Source organism: Neltuma alba, unplaced genomic scaffold (assembly GCF_004799145.2).
Source record: "Neltuma alba isolate B1F8T4 unplaced genomic scaffold, ASM479914v2 tig00002420_pilon, whole genome shotgun sequence".
Lineage (NCBI taxonomy): Eukaryota > Viridiplantae > Streptophyta > Magnoliopsida > Fabales > Fabaceae > Neltuma > Neltuma alba.
The window spans coordinates 536418-555177 of NW_021632854.1; the positions used below are offsets into that span (position 1 = coordinate 536418).

The 18760-nt window shown below is 33.4% G+C and overlaps 3 protein-coding genes across 5 annotated transcripts; all 3 read right to left on the reverse strand.

Annotated features, from left to right (window-relative positions):
* Positions 1-1998: 1998 nt before the first annotated feature.
* Positions 1999-7922, reverse strand: LOC114725772 (pentatricopeptide repeat-containing protein At3g06920). Of its 3 annotated transcripts, none has more exons than XM_028912350.1 (5): positions 7500-7922; positions 4476-7353; positions 4015-4109; positions 3168-3372; positions 1999-2074 (listed from the first exon to the last, which is right to left on the reverse strand). In XM_028912350.1, exons 1-2 carry the CDS (start codon positions 7522-7524, stop codon positions 4667-4669), a joined length of 2712 nt encoding a protein of 903 aa, XP_028768183.1. In that variant the 5' UTR covers positions 7525-7922; the 3' UTR covers positions 1999-2074; positions 3168-3372; positions 4015-4109; positions 4476-4666. The 3 variants fall into 3 exon arrangements, with proteins under 3 accessions (XP_028768183.1, XP_028768177.1, XP_028768171.1); XM_028912344.1 differs by having other exon boundaries at positions 3168-3465; XM_028912338.1 differs by having other exon boundaries at positions 3168-4109.
* Positions 7923-9393: 1471 nt separating this feature from the next.
* On the reverse strand, positions 9394-11482 carry LOC114726027 (cytochrome P450 71D9-like). The gene is made up of 3 exons (XM_028912603.1): positions 11048-11482; positions 10423-10572; positions 9394-10008 (listed from the first exon to the last, which is right to left on the reverse strand). Exons 1-3 carry the CDS (start codon positions 11480-11482, stop codon positions 9394-9396), a joined length of 1200 nt encoding a protein of 399 aa, XP_028768436.1.
* A 6092-nt stretch (positions 11483-17574) lies between these two features.
* On the reverse strand, positions 17575-18156 carry LOC114726037 (premnaspirodiene oxygenase-like). Its single transcript, XM_028912614.1, has one exon. The coding sequence runs from the start codon at positions 18154-18156 to the stop codon at positions 17575-17577; it is 582 nt and encodes a 193-aa protein (XP_028768447.1).
* Positions 18157-18760: the final 604 nt, after the last annotated feature.

The window sequence follows — 18760 nt, forward strand, 5'->3', positions numbered from 1 at the left end:
CGGTATTACAGAGTGCCTCTCCCTGTCAGGATTCATTGTAAACATTAATAATTTATTAACTTCTCAAACATGAATGACAATGCTTCGTTGGAATGATTATCACCAATAAAAATATGAAGTAAAGCTCACGAATTAGTCAAACGAACATGAATCTTCCTATTTTGATGAGAAATTCTCTAATGCCCTAGCCCCTTTTCCATCTTTGCAGATAACGTTGAAATGGCAGAGGAAAAAGCTGCTATCATGAAGCCAACAGGGAGGTGGAGAAGAGTGAGTAGAATATAGCAATGAAAAAGAGGACATTCAGGTTGCAGTGGTGCAGAAGGCTGAGTCGATGCAAAAGGTTGACTCCATGCGCAGAAACTATACATATTTTGAGCCGTCTCTATCTATGAATGAACATACATTGTGTACTTTTGTATATAAGACGAAGTTTTTGGTCCAAAACTTGTCATGTAACTTTTGGTATTTTTAAATGGTCATAATTTGCCTGCTTTGTGCAACTTATTTAATATCAATTTTATTGTCTTGTCTATTGACATTTTACATGAGTTGAAACTTCCCTTTTATAGGACAGAACTTAACAATATTATGCATTTCAATATACTTTTTGCAGGTGATGCTGGGTTGGTTAAGAAAGTTTTTAAGTCAAAACTTTTTTTCTTGGGACGATGTGAAATAGTCTGCAGAAAATTTGTCCTGTGGCACTTTCTTTGTCATTATGAATAGGTATGGGTGCTTGCTATAAGTTGTACTGTTTAACAGCATCTTTCTGGCATGCTGTTTCGTTTTATGTTGTTCTCACTAAGGACAAGGTATCCTTAGTAGCCTTTTTTGAATTGGTCCTTAGTAACCTTTTTAAAATACTATAGGTGGTATTAACTATGCTTTTGTTTTTTTTCCATCGTTGCTTTTGATCTAGGTGGTTTCTTTAATGTTGTTCCACTTACTTTTACAAAGGATCATTTCCATATAATGATTTATTATATTAATTGCTTTGTGCAGTATTCCCCGGCCGAAAAAACTCGGCTGCAAATGGAGTTTATTTTGATGCTCACCTGAAAAGAAGATTTTCATACTGGATTGCAGTATTAACATCAAGAAGTCAGAACTGATATATTTTTTCCCACATCTGTTGCACCTGTATAGTTGTTCGCAGTATTTCTCATTCAAATGGATGCACATTTATATATCAAAATGCATATATCAGCAGCAACTTGTATAGAATGTTTGCGCTGTGTTGAAAATCTCCTAAATGTTGTCTTATTACATTTTTTTTCCCTGGTTGTCTTATTACTTTACTATTAGAATATCCTATGAGCTATGTGTTGAAGTTTGACTCTGAGAATGCATACCTATGGACAAATACACAGTGATGCCCGCCCGGTGGATCTTCATTGCATCTAATGAGCAATAACGTCATCCGTCCCCAGTGAATTTAAATTTTAAATAGGATTTGAGAAATTTTTATTATTTTTTTAAAAAAATTCAGCAATAATAACAGTCACAATATTTTCAATAATATTTTATAAGTTATGCAAACATATAAAAAAAAATACATTTTTTGATTTTGTTTAATACTTTCGAATTTTTTATTTTTCTGTTTAGTATATACATATAAAATGTTTTTTTTCCCTTAATATATAAAGGTTTTTTCATTTATTTTCACAATTGTACATAATAGATTGTGATCTGTATGAATATATTTTTAAAGTTTGTAATTGAATATTTACATCTTAGTTGCAGAAGCTCTCCATGCAACCCATGTAAGAAAAAAACCTTTATAATATACCAATCCATGTAAATGAAAATAACATTAATATATTAATGTCATTAAAAATGTATACTAATTCATTCAAATGAAAATAACCAATGTTATTTGCTGGAAGATATTTAGGAATTTGCATGCATTATGAGACTTTAATGTAAACCCCAAGGCATGAAGCACATTGTTTAGATGCTACTATTCCACCATATCGTGAAACCTTTCTTCCTTTCTTCTACCTTCATAGCATTTCAAATTTACCAACTTACCGTCTTTTCTTTGTCCCCTTCTCTACCAGTGCAACGTAATCTGTGTATGTATGGGAGAATAGAATGCATTGGAGTAATTTCAATGCATCTGCGTTAGCAAATATGGGAAGAATACTATTTTGCGTGAGGATCTCAACTAAAAAAAAGCTAAACGGGATGGCACAAGCTAGTTATGCTTTTTTTCCCCCTGAAGCATAAGTATCCTCTTATTAGAGACAATCCTATTCAAAGTACTGTCAAGCACTAAATACAGGCACCTCTTCTAACAGGAATTCAAACTTTAGTTCGTTATGTTGTGATAGACTAATCTCTTCCGCTAGTTATGCTTTAATATCACATAATGCTTTGACTTTGACAATACAACTAGCCCATTCATTTGCTTCCCCCAAACACATGAAAGTGTGATATTCCAGCTTTTATCAGGAGGTACATTTTAACATTGTTCAAACTGAAAGCAATGAAATATTTTATCTATTGATGATGCATGGTCAACCAGAGGAAGGTTTCTGAGCAATGTTCTTAAAAATTTATTGACGATGAGCATGATTCTACATGAATTTCTGGTGCTGGCAAAATTTTTGTCCTCTAAATCACGTTTTTGCATGATCAAATTCACCTGACAATCATGAATACTCAGTTTGTTTTCCCCCTTGTGCGGGTCCCACTGGTAGGACCAATTTTTTGGCGTCGGGATTTCTGGACAGTCCCATTATTCTCTTTCTATGCCAGCTTTTCTAGTTGTTAGTAAAACAGATTGGAAGAGATATAAAACATTCTGAATCCGATCTGCCATGAACAACTTAGAAGACAAATTGAATCCACTCCCAGAAAATAGACCTGAGAAAATTTAGTCACGCACAGACGACAAGAACAAAGACACAAGGGTACAAACAGGATGTCAAATAGTGAACCAGAACATAAAGGGAAAAAAGAAGAAGCAAAAGAAAAGCAATAACTTTGAAATCACTAAACTAGTAATAGTAAATGGGCTTCTGCTTACCATTACCATCCATTCTTACATCCAAACAAATGGGCCCTGATAGATCAAGAACACGTTTCATACACAAATGAAGAATGAAACCGAAAAAAAGAAGTGCTTTTGTGGAGTGGGTACCCTGGAAAATTCAGACCACCTCATTGAAAGCCTCTGTTCGATGCTGCGATTGGCGATGCCATGACAAAAGCTCAAGAAGTGGACCTTTTCCAGCTCATAAATCTTCATGCATCTCTCATCTCGCTCGTGACAAACAGTGCCTGAAGCACTAATCGCATCGTACTTATTTTTCCTTAGTTTCGAAGCTGAGAGGTACCCAGAAACCTATTCCTTATCTGCATCCCCTGTAAATTCCAGCTGTTTCATCATCCCATTCTAGACACACCTTCGTTTGGTCCAGCAACTAACCCAGTATTCATAAATTTCTTCACAATTATCTGCAAATTGTTGCAATCTACTTTATAAAAAAAAAAAAACTATCCGCTAGTCCATTTCTCAACGCGGTCAACATGTTTTGGTCGCTAATGTCATGACTCAGCCCCATAGCATTTTACAGGTTTCAAAATAGAACAAATGGGAGCACTGGCACAGTCAATGAGCCGCCAAATAAGAACAACCCTGATGTGTTCGATGACTCAAGTCAATTGAGTTATATGCTATAACATGAAAAAGAGACTAGCATAAATAACTAACCTAGTCATTAAGAGGAGACATCATGGCAGAACAGTAAAATGGTATTACCAATTTATACTAGCCTCTGGAATAGAGATTCCTTCATTCCAGAAAGACCAATGTGTTCCAATACCACATGAAAATATAGGCATTCATGGTTTTTGAGTTAATCAACAGGGCAGGTTTTTCTCGTTTTCTTTTTCTTTTTTCCATGAGTGGGGGTGTTTTTTGGAGGGTGGGGTGTGAATAAATTTATCCAAAAGTAATTGACAAGTGACAAGCGGACTTGAAAAAATGGCAACTAACAGAATTACCGCAGGAGGACTGATGGGATGAAGCCAGTCCATTGACAGTACCATTATATGTCAATCCTTCAAAAATGATAGAATTCTAAGAATAGAGTTGCTCCCTGCAAGTCAGAAATCAAGCATGATTAATATTTTAAAAAGAATCATAATCAGTCCGTTGTCTACTGAAACATTATAGATTCCATGTCACTAACTATGTCACTTTCAGGTATTGGTAAAAAAAAAAAAAGCCATTTTTAGCTGTATAGGCTTGTTTAGGACATCAACTTTATCTCAAAAAAGCCGGGGGGGGGGGGGACTAACAAGTTAGGTTGTCAGAGTAATTTGGAGATACACATGAGTAAAGCACACTCCATTTGAACCCACATTTTAAAAGTTAAAACAGGACGGCAGTATAACTCTTCCATACATAAATCAGTTGCAAGCAATGAGCGATTTTTGAACCTCAATAGATATCAAAGAATTACCTTTAAGGGTGAGACCATCAACCTCAATGAGTCCGAGGAAATGACAAATTTTCTATGTTCCCCTCAAATTGCTTGGCCAGAGCAAATGAGAAAGGGTATTAAAGCATGTTACTCAGAAAATAGCACTTATTTAGGTCCAAAAGAAAGACTTCTTATTCTTCCAGGACCAATAACGAATAGACATCCTGTTCTCAATTAAATCTTGTAGCATGTTGGGACTTGGCCATCTCCTTTAAGACAGCCCCAACAATTGCCGCCTGCTCAAGGCAATCAGCCTTATGCAATGCATCTAAAAGAACAATGCAGGTTTTGCCATTTATGCGACAGCCTTTCATTCGAGTCTCCTCAAAAAGTGCATATGCATCTATTGCTTTATTCGCATTGCTTAAGCCTTCTATCATAGCATTATAACAAGCCGAATCAGGCATGCCACCATTTGCCTTAAATCTCCCAAAGAGATCATTAGCCTCGTAAACATTTCCAGCCTTTGCAAGTCCTGATATCATGTTGGTATACGTGATGGTATTGGGCTTTAACCCCTTTTTCTGCATCTCCTGCCAAAATACAAAGGCCTTGTTAAATTTTCTAACCTTGCAAAGACCATTTATCATAATGCTGTAGGTTACTACATCTGGATGACATTTCATGTCCTTAATGGATTGAAAGCAGACAAGAGCTTCATCAATTTCCTCAGCTTTCACCAATGCATCAAGTAAGCAATTCCATGTGAATATAGTAGGGGTCAGACCTCTCTGCATTAACTCCTCCATAATTAAATATGCTTCATCAATCCTTCCCACCTTCCCAAACCCATCAATCAGGCTACTATAGATGACTACGTTAACATCTATACCTTTTGATTTTGCTTCTTCAAACAACATGTATGCTTCATCAAGCCTATCTATCTTAGCAAGTCCATCGATCACAGAACCATAAGTCACAACAGTAGGTTGGAAACCCTTTGTCTTCATTTCCTCAAGCAGTTCATAAGCTTTATTTACCTTTCCAGCCTTGCAGAATCCATCAATAACAGCATTGTAAGCACGGGTATCCAAATGCAATCCTTGCTCCTTCATCTCATAAAATAATTTATAAGTTTCTTTTGCAAAACCTGCTTTAACAAGACCATGAATTAAAATTGAATAGCTCCTAACATCAGGAGTTAACCCTTGAGTTTTTATTTCTTCAAATAAAGCCCTCCCTTTCTCAATTTCACCAGATTTGAAAACACAATCCATATAAGTATTTAGGAGCACAAGATCCGGAGAACAGCCACTATGGAGCATCTCTTTGTAAATTTTGTGTGCATCCTCTTTCCTATTACACTGGAAGAAATTCTTGATAAGAGAAGTATATACAACAACATTTGGAATCTGACCAGAGTCTAACATCTGTTCATACAGCTTGTAGGCATCACCCACCCTGCCATGTCTGCCCAAGCCATCAATAAGAGAACAAAATGTTCCAGCATCAGGTGTGCAAGCTTTATGGTCCAATTGTAAGAAGATGGAACAAGCTTCATCAAGTCTTTGAGCCTTGCACAGTCGATCAATCATTATGTTTATAGTTATGATATTAGGGAACAAGCCAGCTCTTTCCATCACATCCTGAACAACCATAACAGAATCAACTTTTCCTGCTCTGCAAAGCATGTCAACTAAAATATTGTAGGTTGTAAGATTGGGAGGTGCATCCTTTTTCATTTCTTCATAGACACTCAATGCTTCCTCTATTTTACCCTTTTTCCCTAGGCAAGTAAGAATGCAATTGTATGCAATTACACTAGGAATACATCCCTTTCTCTTTTGCCTCTCAAGTAAACTGTATGCTTCATCAAACTTTCCAACCGAACCATAACCCATTATCATGGTATTATAAGCATATACACAAGGTACACTCCTGTTGAGATCCATTTGTTCAAACAGCTCAACAGCTTCCTCCAACCTCCCAGCCTTGCAAAGAACCCCTATCATGCTAGTGTATGTCACATCATCAGGCATTAACCCATGTGCTTTCATTTCATGGAAGAATTTCCAGGCCATGTCCACCTTACCAACTTTGCCAAAACAATCTATACATACATTATAGAGAACTACATCAGCATTGATTGAATTACTCTTCATCTCATCCAAGAAGGAAAGTGCAGCATCAACAAGGCCCTCCTTGGCAAATTCACGGACAAGGGTAGTGAACAAATGAACACTTATTTCATAACCTAGTTCTTGCATTTGGCGAAGAAGTCTGAGCATAAGATCAGATTCATTAGCACGAGATGCTGAGAGGGCACCAATCAACGTTGTGTAAGCTGAAAAAGCAGGGCGAAATTTGAATTTCCTCATTGTTTCAACAATGCCAACAGCTTCTCTCAACTTCCGTGATTTGACAGAGGAGGCAACTAGTTCGACGCAGGTATCAATAGATGGTCCAAATCCAGCAATACTCATCTCTTCAAGAATCTGTTCCAAGAAGTCGAAGTTTTTGCTCCTAGCCATGACCCTGAGAAGTGAATTGTATGATTCAGGATGATGTGCTTGTTCAGTTTTTCCCTCCACCCACCTAAAATAGTGTAATGCCTTCTTGACATCATCTAACCTCCTTAATACTCCAACAACTATTTCTGGTTGAGGCTTTTCAACAAGCATGGACAGTGCATTCTCAGTCGCTGGTCCCCAGGGATCAGTCCCCAAAACCCGGCATACATCGTCCACCACTTGGCTGTGGCAAAGCGAATTTCCAGAATGATATTGATTTCTCCCCTCCACAGAGGGAACAACCTTTTCGTATGGATCGGAAGAAGAAGGCCCATTTGATGAAGATGAGAACTTTTTCCATAAAGGATCGATTTGCCGGCACTTCAGAACATACCGGAAGTATGATACTGCGACAATGACAACAACAAAACTAAAACTTAAAGTGCAAGAGGGAAAAAAAAAAAAACTGAATTTAAAACAAATGAGTTTGATATTGATCCATTGAATAAGGCATTTGGTAACGACAATAATTAATAATTCAAACGAACATTACCTTGATACTTCAAGTGAATCTTCATGTATGCAGACCCAAGGCAAGATGCTGATGTGTACTCCTTGGGCAGCTTATTGCACTTTGCGTCAATTCATAGAAGAATTAACCACCCAGTATAAACTATCCAATCCATGACAAGATCAACAGAAGCAGGGTCATTCAGGCTTAACTTGACCAAAGAAGAAATAGGGTTTCGTTATGTTAAATATATATATACACACATATTCAAACAGAAGGGAAGAGACAATGGAACACTCTATGAGGAGCTTTATAAATCTCGACCATTCGGAGTTTCAACTCCAGTTATTCCGCAGGAAAAGTAAAGAGGTAACAACGGCAACGATTGAAGAGCTAGAGGGCCAGGGTATTGGGATAAAGGATTTCTGATTGGGTTCAGGGGATGGAGATAATTCATTCGCTGATAAAGAGCTTCTTGTGTTAGCAATCACAAGTGTTCGACGCAGCCGAAGTGCTGAACTGCGCAGAATAGGTTTTCCTGGTCAAAATACCCATTGAAAACCAAAAGGCGAAAAAAATTAAAGAAAAAAGGGTCTGTTTATTTCTTCTTCTTCTTCTTTTTCAGAGAATATTTTATAAAATTGCTTTTCAGAAAAATCTAAAAAAACAAAAAAAGATCTGATTGTTTTAAAAAAAAAACATAAAAACTAGTTTGAAACAATTATTTTTATTTGATTTACCTTTTTTGTGACAATTTGAAAAACTATTTGTATGAATGATGTATCAATACTGTGTATAGAGTGATTAAAATCTGCAGAATATCAATATTTTCTGTGTATAAAAATTTATCATATAAAAAATATTCAAATTAGAGCAGAAAATGAGGGTGACTTTTTTGGCAAATTTATATATAGCTACCTCCATCCTAATTTTTGTATGATGACAATTTTGGACTCATTAATTCTTTGAGGAACAAACTCTTGAAGACAAGCTTTTCTCCTCCCTCCTTTATTACCACTCTCACACGGTTGATGGCTTCGTGCGTATTTGATACATCATGTTTAGCAAAAACTACTTCTGCTTTTCTTTCCTTCTTTTTTTTAATATATATACACACCACCAAATATGTCTTTTTTTTTGTGTTCTTTTTTTTTTTTTACGACAGTCCATTTTTGCGATTAAATATGTCCCTATTTTATGTATAAATCAATCTTACAAAATTGCTACCTCCGGTCTCTTTAACATGAGACCTCGTTTGACTTTTATTTTGATCTTAAATATAAAATACTAATTTATTTTATCTCTTATATTTATATATTTTTTCCAAATTAATCCTTCTAATAATGGTAGTTGTAGCCAATACACTTAATTAGTAAGGATAGTTTAGGAAAGATAACATATATTTATTACAAATAACTAACTTAACTTATTTCCTTAATCTCCTCAAATTAGTCAACTAGCTCTTATAATTAGGACCGGGTATAGCATTAGGTAATTAAGTCTCGTTCCCATTATTCTGCTTCTTCTTTTTTTCCCCGGAAAATTCCTACTGTGGGAAAAAAAAACAAATACTTCGAGGCCTAAACATTGGCTACAATCTGTGTCCGAAAACAAATTTAATATAAATTTAAGATAAAAAAATTGAAATTGTAATTAAAAAAAAAAAAGCACGAAAGGCCCCTTGAGTAATAGGGTGCGATATGAAAACCCAAGTTAAATTTTACAAGCTAATAAATTGCAAAAAATGTGAAACAATGCATTAACATTCAAACCAATCCTTCACAACCACCAAACTCATTATTATTCTCAAAACAAACATGTTGGTTATTAGCTTCCACTGTGGAACTCGGATGGAGACATAATTCATCATATATGAGACTAAAGACATGTCTCATCATCATATAAAGTGGTCATTTAATAAAACGTACAAGACTAATTAACTATAATAACGTTTGGGGATTAAAATCAGGTGATTTTTCCTTCTCATGGTGGTGCCTAAAGTTTCAGTCATATCTAGGGTTTCTGGAATAGTCCCAGAAGGAAGCTCCCAGTCAAAACGACAAAGCAAGTGAGCAAGAACTATCTCCACACTGGCCACACCAAATAACATCCCAGGACATATCCTCTTCCCAGAACCAAATGGTAAGTACTCAAAGTTGAAACCTTTGTAATCTATAGCAAGGTTCAAGAATCTATCCGGCAAAAACTCTTCTGCTAAGCTCCAATAATCAGGGTCTCTCCCAATGGCCCAAACGTTCACAAGAACTTGTGTTCCAACTGGTATTGTGTACCCATTGATCTCACAAGTCTGTGTGCACTCTCTTGGGATCAGAAATGGAGCTGGAGGATGCAGTCTCAGAGTTTCCTTGATCACTGCTTTAAGATACCTTAGATTCTCAAGAGTTGTCTCGTCGATACATCCTTTGTTGTCGGAAACTACTCGTCTGATTTCTGCTTGTGTCTTCTTCATCAATCCAGGGTTTCTCAGTAGTTCAGCCATTGCCCATTCTATTATCGTGGATGACGTCTCAGTCCCTCCCAGAATCATGTCCTGTATATATAGACATCATCATGAAAGAGATAACGATCCATGTGTGTTCATATAAAAATGGCGAAACAAGAAGCAGAAAGTAATAATAGTACTAAGTAATTACCAACATGACGCTTTGACGTTGTCTGATGTAAGACTACCATCTTCCTTAGCATTCAACATAGCAGGAAGAAGACAATCTGCTTCACCTCCGACAACCTTGATGATGTTGCTCCCACCCACTTGTTATCTTCTCAAGAACTGTATCAGCCATGCGATGCATCGTCTCCCACTTGCCCTTCATTCCTGAGATCACAGCGAGCCAATTCTGCGAGGGAATATGTCGCAAATGCTTCTGCTTTCTGATGACTTCAACATTATCTCAGAGATGAAGAAAAGCTCGTCTCGTGATTTGTATTTCTCCCCAAAAGCTGCCTTTGAAGTGATATCAAAGATGGTGGTGTAGATTTTCTCACTGGGATTCACCAGTGATGAAGATCTTGCTTGTTCTGATAATTGTGTCACCAGACTTGACACTTCTTTCTCTCTTAGTGGTTGGAATGATCTTACTCGCTTGGCATTTACCTGTTGCAGGGGAAGCATAAATTTACTATTCACTGTATCATATCATAAAAATTACTCCCTCCTATTCTCAATATGTCTCATATATTTAATAAATTTATCTATTTGTCATAATTTAATAAGTATACTATGTATCTCACTTTCCTAATATAATCAAATTAGCAAAGTAACAAGAACCAAACTCGATGAATCGCATAAGATAACGATTCAAAGATTAGTAGTTCAACTCAAAGTCAACATAATTACGAAAAGAGTAATATTTAAATAGAAAAAGTAATAACTCATCAGTAAATATAATATTCATATATAACTAATACATAGTCCAACCCAAAAAAAAAAGTCAATAATGCATAAATATGATGGATTACTTTTTTTTTTTACTATTATTATTACCCAAAAGAAAATCTAAATACTCATCCACGCACGCGCTTATCGTGCACTATACCATCTCTAGAGTCATGCAAAAAAAAGAAAATACCATCTCTAGAGAGCAAATTTTTCTGAGAAGCTTCCAGTGGTCTCCGACAGGAGAGAAAGTGATGTTGGTGGAGCCATAGAGCACAACATCGGCGGCGGGAAGATGAGGCCTCTGAGCAAATATCACATCATGAGTTCTCAGCACCTCTTTCGCCGCTTCCGCCGACGACACCACAACCGTCGGCGTTTCCCCCAGCTGAAGCCACATCACCGCCCCGTATTTCCTCGACAGCTCTCTGAACCGATGGTGCGGCAGAGCGCCGGCCAGATGGTGGACACTCCCAATCACAGGAAGCCTCCATGGCCCAGGCGGAAGCTTCTGCGAACATGATCTCCAGGTGGCTTTCAGTACTATCTTGAGAAAAAGCAGTGATATTGCCGTAATTAGGAAGACGGCGGCGACGTTGACTGAACTGAAGAACGAGTCCAGATCCATCGGCATAAACTGAGAAGAAAGTGATGCTAGTGTACAGATTATATGCTCTTTTTGGGCAAGTTCCAGTGATCTATATGTATATAATGTAAGAAATTCCCGCTTTGTATACCCTATATATATGTATATATATTCATAATGTAATCATATTTCATGGTTCGTGTTTCCCGGGGGCTCATTATTTAATCAACATATATACTCCTCCGGTCCTTATTATAAGACCCAATTTGACTTTTTATTTGGTCCTAATTATAAGACCCAATCCATTTTCTCTCTTATATTTATGCATTTTTTTCCAAGATAATCCTTCTAATAATGATAGTTTTAGCCAATATACTTAATTAGCAAGGATATTTTAGGAATAACAATACTTATTTATTATAAATAACCAACTTAACTTACTTCCTTAATCTCCTCAAATAAGTCAATTGGGTCTTATAATTAGGACCGGAGGAGTATATATATATATAAAATGTTCTAGGGATAATTAATCTCCGGCTCCTTATAGTTTCATCTGATTTTTAATTAGGTCCTTATAAATTTTTTTCTTTTTATCAGGTTCTTTTAATTTCACATGTTTTCACTTAGGTCCCTCTATTTTTTTTATTAGGTCCTTATAGTTTCACTTATTTTTTAATTAGGTCCTTTGCCATTTTTAAAAAATTATTTATTAACTTTATTCTTTAAATTTAATTTCATTTTAAACTAATATTATATAATTAGACAAAATAATTAATATAATCATTTAGTAATTAATAATTAATCAGAATAATTAATTATACTTAACTATAAATTATTTATAATTATATTCTAATTTTAGAAAATTTTATAATTATAAAAAACAGAATTGAAAAATAAATAATACATTTGTTTAACTAAAAATTTAAAAAAATATTAACATAAGATTTTTATAATAATTTATTATTTTTAGAATATTATTATTTATAGAATAAAGAATAAAAACTACAAGACCTAATTAAAAATAAAGTAAAACAATAAAGACCAGATAAAAAGAAAAAAATTATAAGGACCTGATTAAAAACATATGAAAGTACAAGAAGTTGATAAAAAGAAAAAAATTATAGGGACCTGATTAAAAACCAATTAAGACTATAGTTTAAAATGAAATTAATTTTAAAGAATAAAATTAATAAATAATTTTTTAAAAACAACAAAGGACCTAGTTAAAAAGTAAATGAAACTACAAGGACCTGATAAAAAGAGAAAAAAATAGAGGGACCTAAGTAAAAACACGTGAAAGTAAAAAAACCTAATAAAAAGAAAAAATTTTATAAGGACCTAATTAAAAATCAGATGAAACTATAAGGACCCGGAGATTAATTATTCCAATGTTCTACGATAGTTACAAACTTGCAATAGGAAAAGAGACATGATCAAATGTGGGATCAAAACGAGGGACCACCAACCATTGCTCTGTTTTTTCTGTTTCTGCAAAAACAGAGCAGAAGTTATGGTCTCTTTGATACGGTGAAAATCTTGCAATGAAAAGGAAAAGGTTTGATTTTTAGAATAGTTATTGTAAAGTGCCAAAAAATAATTTAATTATTAAAAATCTCAATGACAATTGAGTAATTATTTTTTACTACCCCCAGTCCTAATTATAAAAACCAGTTGACTAATTTGAAAAGATTAAATAAAGAAGTTAAGTTAGTTATTTGTAATAAATATGTATTTTTTTTTAAAATATCCTTGTTAATTAAGTATATTGATCAGAACTACAATTGTTAGAAAGACTATTTTGAAAAAAAATACATAAATATGATAAATAAAGTGGATTAGAATATTATATTTAGGATTAAAATAAAAATAAAATAAGATATTATATTAAAGATGGAATGTAGTATATTGAAACTCACCATTGTATGCTCCTTTTTTGTCAACTGTTAACGAACATTTGGCTGCAACATTTTTCTGCAACTCAATTTGCAGCAGCAGCAGCAGATTTTCTAGTGCGTAAGAAAACTCACCAATTTTGGTGGGAATCAATTTTCAATCATCCTCACGAAATGACAAATACCGAATTGTGCTTAAAATTTCCATGTTTGTCATAATATTATTATATTCATAGCTCACGACCTCACGTGTCGCCCGCGTTCTCATTATTTTTTATTTTTTTAACGCCAAGGACTTGTTCGATTGTCGGTAGGATTACGTTCTTAATTTCTTATGTTTCGGAACACAATGACCCCAACGAGAAATTTGAACTGGGAAAAAGGTCACATATTCCCATGCATACTCTGACGCCGAGTAATAATGTCAACTGCACTTAAATTACAAGCCAAAGGGGAACAAGTTACTTATAAGCCGTTTGGAATCACTGAGAGTATACTACGTGCTATTTATTATGTCCGGTCTTTAATATAAAATCTTGTTTAATTTTTATTTTAGTTTTAAATATAAGACTCTAATCCACTTTGTCTCTCATATTTATGTTATTTTTTCCAAGATAGTCCTTCTAATAATTGTAGTTCTAGCCAATATAGTTGATTAGTAAGAATATTTTAGGAAAGAAAATACTTATTTATTACAAATAACTAACTTAACTTCTTTCCTTAATCTCCTCAAATTAGTCAACTGGGTCTTATAATTAGGACCGGAGGTAGTATGATATAAAGCCTAACTAATTAATTAATCTGACTTGTAAACTATTACCTCCGGTCCTAATTATAAGACCCAGTTGACTAATTTGAGGAGATTAAGGAAGTAATTTGAGTTAGTTATTTGTCATAAATAGGTATTGTCTTTCCTAAAAATATATTTGCTAATCAAGTGTATTGACTAAAACTTTTATTATTAGAAGGGCTACTTTGGAAAAAAAAAATGTATAAATATTAGAGACAAAGTGGATTGGAGTCTTATATTTAGGATCAAAATAAAAATCAAATAGGGTCTTATATTAAGGATTGGAGGTAGTAATATATAATATAGTGATATATATAAGTATTTTGGATAAATCATATATTATAAGCTATAATTAAATAATTTATTTAGTTTTTTTAATCTTTTTAAATTAGTTAATTAAATCTTATATTAAATAGAAATGATATTGACGAGGGTGGCTACTCATAATACTGATCGTAGTTGTTGATGCAATGGAAGGAATTTGTAGAATATGGTTCAAAAATACATGTGCGCCCACACTGCGATAATAAATTCAGAATACGCGCACGTATAGACTAGCGATGGATCAAGACACGATGGATACCGATCCCGATCATGTATATCCGTGCGTGTATGTCTCTTCTCAATCTCATGAGGACTCTGCTTAGTTTGCTTTTATATATTTTGTCTTTGGTTTTCCACTTTTGTTACTACTACTCCGTATCTTTAATATAAAATTTCGTTTGATTTTTATTTTGATCTAAAATATAAGACCCAAATCTATTTTGTCTCTAATATTTGTGTATTTTTTTTAAAGTAGTCTTTTTAACAATAATAGTTTTAACTAATGTATTTGATTAACAAAGATATTTTAGAAAAGACAACATCTATTTATTACAAATAACTAACTTAACGTCTTTCCTTAATCTCTTGAAATTAGTCAATTAGCTCTTATAATTAGGACCAAATAGTATTATATTATTGTTCTCTCTGGCAATTACTAGAATAACCTCACTGCGAAAAAAAATCTAATTGAGTAATCTCAATTTATAAATTTATAATTTCTTAAAGCAATCCCATTAAGTTAGTTTTCATCCAGATAGTTTCCAATACGGATGAGGGTAAGGATGCATCTAGTAATCCAGTCCCTTTTCTCTGATGCATCCAGTACACTAACTTTTTTTTTTTTTTGACGATGTATCATCACTATGGGATGCAACATAGAAAAGATCAATGTGTTGTATGCACAATTATCCTACAAATAATTAAAGGAAAAACTTACTTCAAATTTTTTATATATATTATGTCAAGTTATCCAACCACACAAAGTTATGTGTCTTTTTTTATTTTATGTGAATTTATAATTAAATGCTATTAAATTCTAACATTTCAAAAATAAAACACGTGGTCATATGTAATTATAAAACTTAACATGATAGATATAAACAAACTTGAGGTAAGTATTGTTTGTAATTAAATATGTTACTTCTATAAACTAACACGCATTTATTATAAATAAATAATTTTTAAATTTTTTCAGTATCTATAAATTAATTATTCAAATATATTTATCCCTTAATGGAGTATATTATTTATTCTTCATACCGTACCATATGTATTTTCCCTTTTATGCTTCCGTCGAGAATCTTCAAGCCGGCCTGCTCCTGTTGATGATTTAGTCAATTCATTATTATTACCACTCTCATTCTCAATATAACACCTATGTAACTAATTTAATTATATTAATAAGATTAGACAGGTTTAATTAATTATAAGAAATACTACCTCTGATATTTGATATAAGACTTCATTTGAGTTTTATTTTAGTTATAAATATAAGACGCAAATCTACTTTTGTGTCTCACATTTATGCTTTTTTCCCCTTAATAATAGTAATTTTAGCCAACACACTTGATTAGTAAGAATATTTTAGGAAAGACAATATTTATTTATTACAAATAACTAACAAACTTATTTCATTAATCTCTTCAAATTAGTCAACTAACTCTTATAATCAGGACCGGAGGTAATATGACATATTTTTTCTAAAACACCATGATTATCTTTCTTAATATCCTCCCTCCCTTGCTTGCCTAATTATGATTGAGGGAGTATCCTTGGTAATAATTTAGAAAAAAAAACTAATAAATATGAGAAATAGTTCTTATATTTAAGATTAAAATTAACTTAACAATTATGTCCTATATTAAGGACTAGAGGAGTAATATAAAATTAAAAATACTCTTCCCATCCTAAATTTAAGATCAATCTGATTTATCTTTTCTTTAACTTAGACTCTATGTGAAGTTAAATTGAATAATGTGTCTTGATCATTGATAGTTATGTGTAAATATAGCCTTGGCCTCATAAATTAAATATTGCCTGTGAGTTGAGCTGTTGCAAGCAAAGTTTGTCTTGACATGCATATATCTGTATCACACACACACATATTCTTAATAATTACTCGATCGTCTGTCTATTTTTATTTTATTTTATTTTATTTTATTATTGGTTTGTTGTAGGTGCGATTATTGGTGTTTATTATTCATAAAATTCCTGTTCACGGTTTCCTGGGGATTCTTCAATGTTACTTTGCTTCTTTCTTTAGGAACTAATCAATCTTTTGTGTTTATTATTAAGTCAATAACACAGCTCACCTCATCTCATCGTATATATATATCACTATAAAAATCACTACGTTTATAGAGAATCACCTAAAATGCTGCCAAGATAGGAACACGTTTCATACTTATCACAATCATAAGGAGGGAGTGCTCATTTTAATTTGAACAATCCCAATCAATTTTGAATGGTCCAAATTGAATTTAAATTTTTTTATATATTTTAATTAATTTTTATTTTTTCAGGAAATGATGGGAATAATAACAGAAAGAAGAAGCCTTGAAAATTGGTTGGAAGTTTGACAATCAATAATTTTAAGATTTAGCTAGAAACAATTTTCTTAACAATTTTATATGTGTACACTGAAAGATAAGCGCCTATTACGAATCAAATGAGAAGGGCCTAATTTAAACAAAATAAACTAAAGGAACATAATTTAAAATCAAGACAAACTACAACTAGCTATATGGGTTAGTTTTCTCAGATTTATTCATAATCATAGCCACATAAAAACGAACCGACATTCCATAAAGTTTATATATACTACATCCAGTCCTAATTATAAGAGCTAGTTGACCAATTTGATAAGATTAAGGAAGTAAGTTGAGTTAGTTATTTGTCCTAAATAGGTGTTGTCTTTCCTAAAATATCCTTACTAATCAAATATATATTAACTAGAACAATCATTGTTAGAATGGCTACTTTAGAAGAAAAAAAATATAAATATGAGAAATAAAGTGGATTGAGGTCTTATATTTAGGACCAAAATAAAATTCAAACAAGGTCTTATATTAAGGACCGGAGGTAGTAATTCATAATTAACTTCATACCATACACAAACACTTGATCGATTATATATGATGAGGAGTGGGGACTAGGATGAGATTATCTTTCCTTTTAATAGTTGAGCCCACAAGTTCAGTCATATCTAGGGTTTCTGGAGTGATCCCAGAGGGAAGTTCACAATCAAAATAACACAACAAGTTGGCCAGAAGAATCTCTCCAATAGCAGGACCATACAACATCCCAGGACAACTCCTTTTGCCAGCACCAAATGGAATATACTCAAAGTTCGATCCTCTGCAATCCGAACTGTTCATGAATCTTTCAGGAGCAAACTCTTCTGCAGAATATGAAGATGATGAAGAAGAAGAAGTCCAATAGTTAGGGTCTCTCCCAATGGCCCAAACATTCACAAACACTTGGGTTTTCTCTGGTATTGTGTAGCCATTGATCTCACAGGTCTGTGTGCATTCTCTTGGAGACAAAAGAGGGGCTGGCGGATGTAGCCTTAAAGTTTCTTTAATGACTGCTTTAAGATATTCCAGTTCTTCTACAACTGATTCATCAATATATCCTCGCTTCTTCCAGACTTGTCTCACTTCTTCTTGTGCTTTTTCCAGTACTCTTGGTTTTCTTACCATGTCTGCCATGGCCCATTCTACTAATCTGCTTGCTGGCTCGAATCTTCCTAGCACCACATCCTATATATATAGGCGGGTTAGAAGAATCTTTTGGTTTCTTTAACATTGCGTGTATGATGTGGAAGTCCGATTGATGTGCATAGATATATAATAACGTGCGTTATGTGCAAGAAATTAATTAATTAAAGGGTTAATGTTTAATTTTGTCTCAAAAGCTAAGTTTTCGCGTTTAAGCTATTGATGTCTAGGAGTTTTCAAATTGTTAATATTCAACAAAGTCACCTTAACAGTTAAAAAACTAATATTAATTGTTAATATTGTTAGTGATAGGAGTGATATTGCTCTTTTTTTTTTTTTTAATAATCCCATGATATTAATTTCAAATTTTTTTTGGATATTTACCACTCCTGCACTACTTCTACACAAAAACTTACTGAATAAAATTGGACCCTAACACTTAAGAATATTTGAAAACATCTAAAAGTGCTTTTAAAAATGTCTTTTCGTAAATAAAAAAAACTCTTGTATGTATTTATTTCATATATTTTAAAATTATTTTTAAAATTATATCTAAATACTCTCTTAACTAAATTAATGATCATATGAAAAGGTT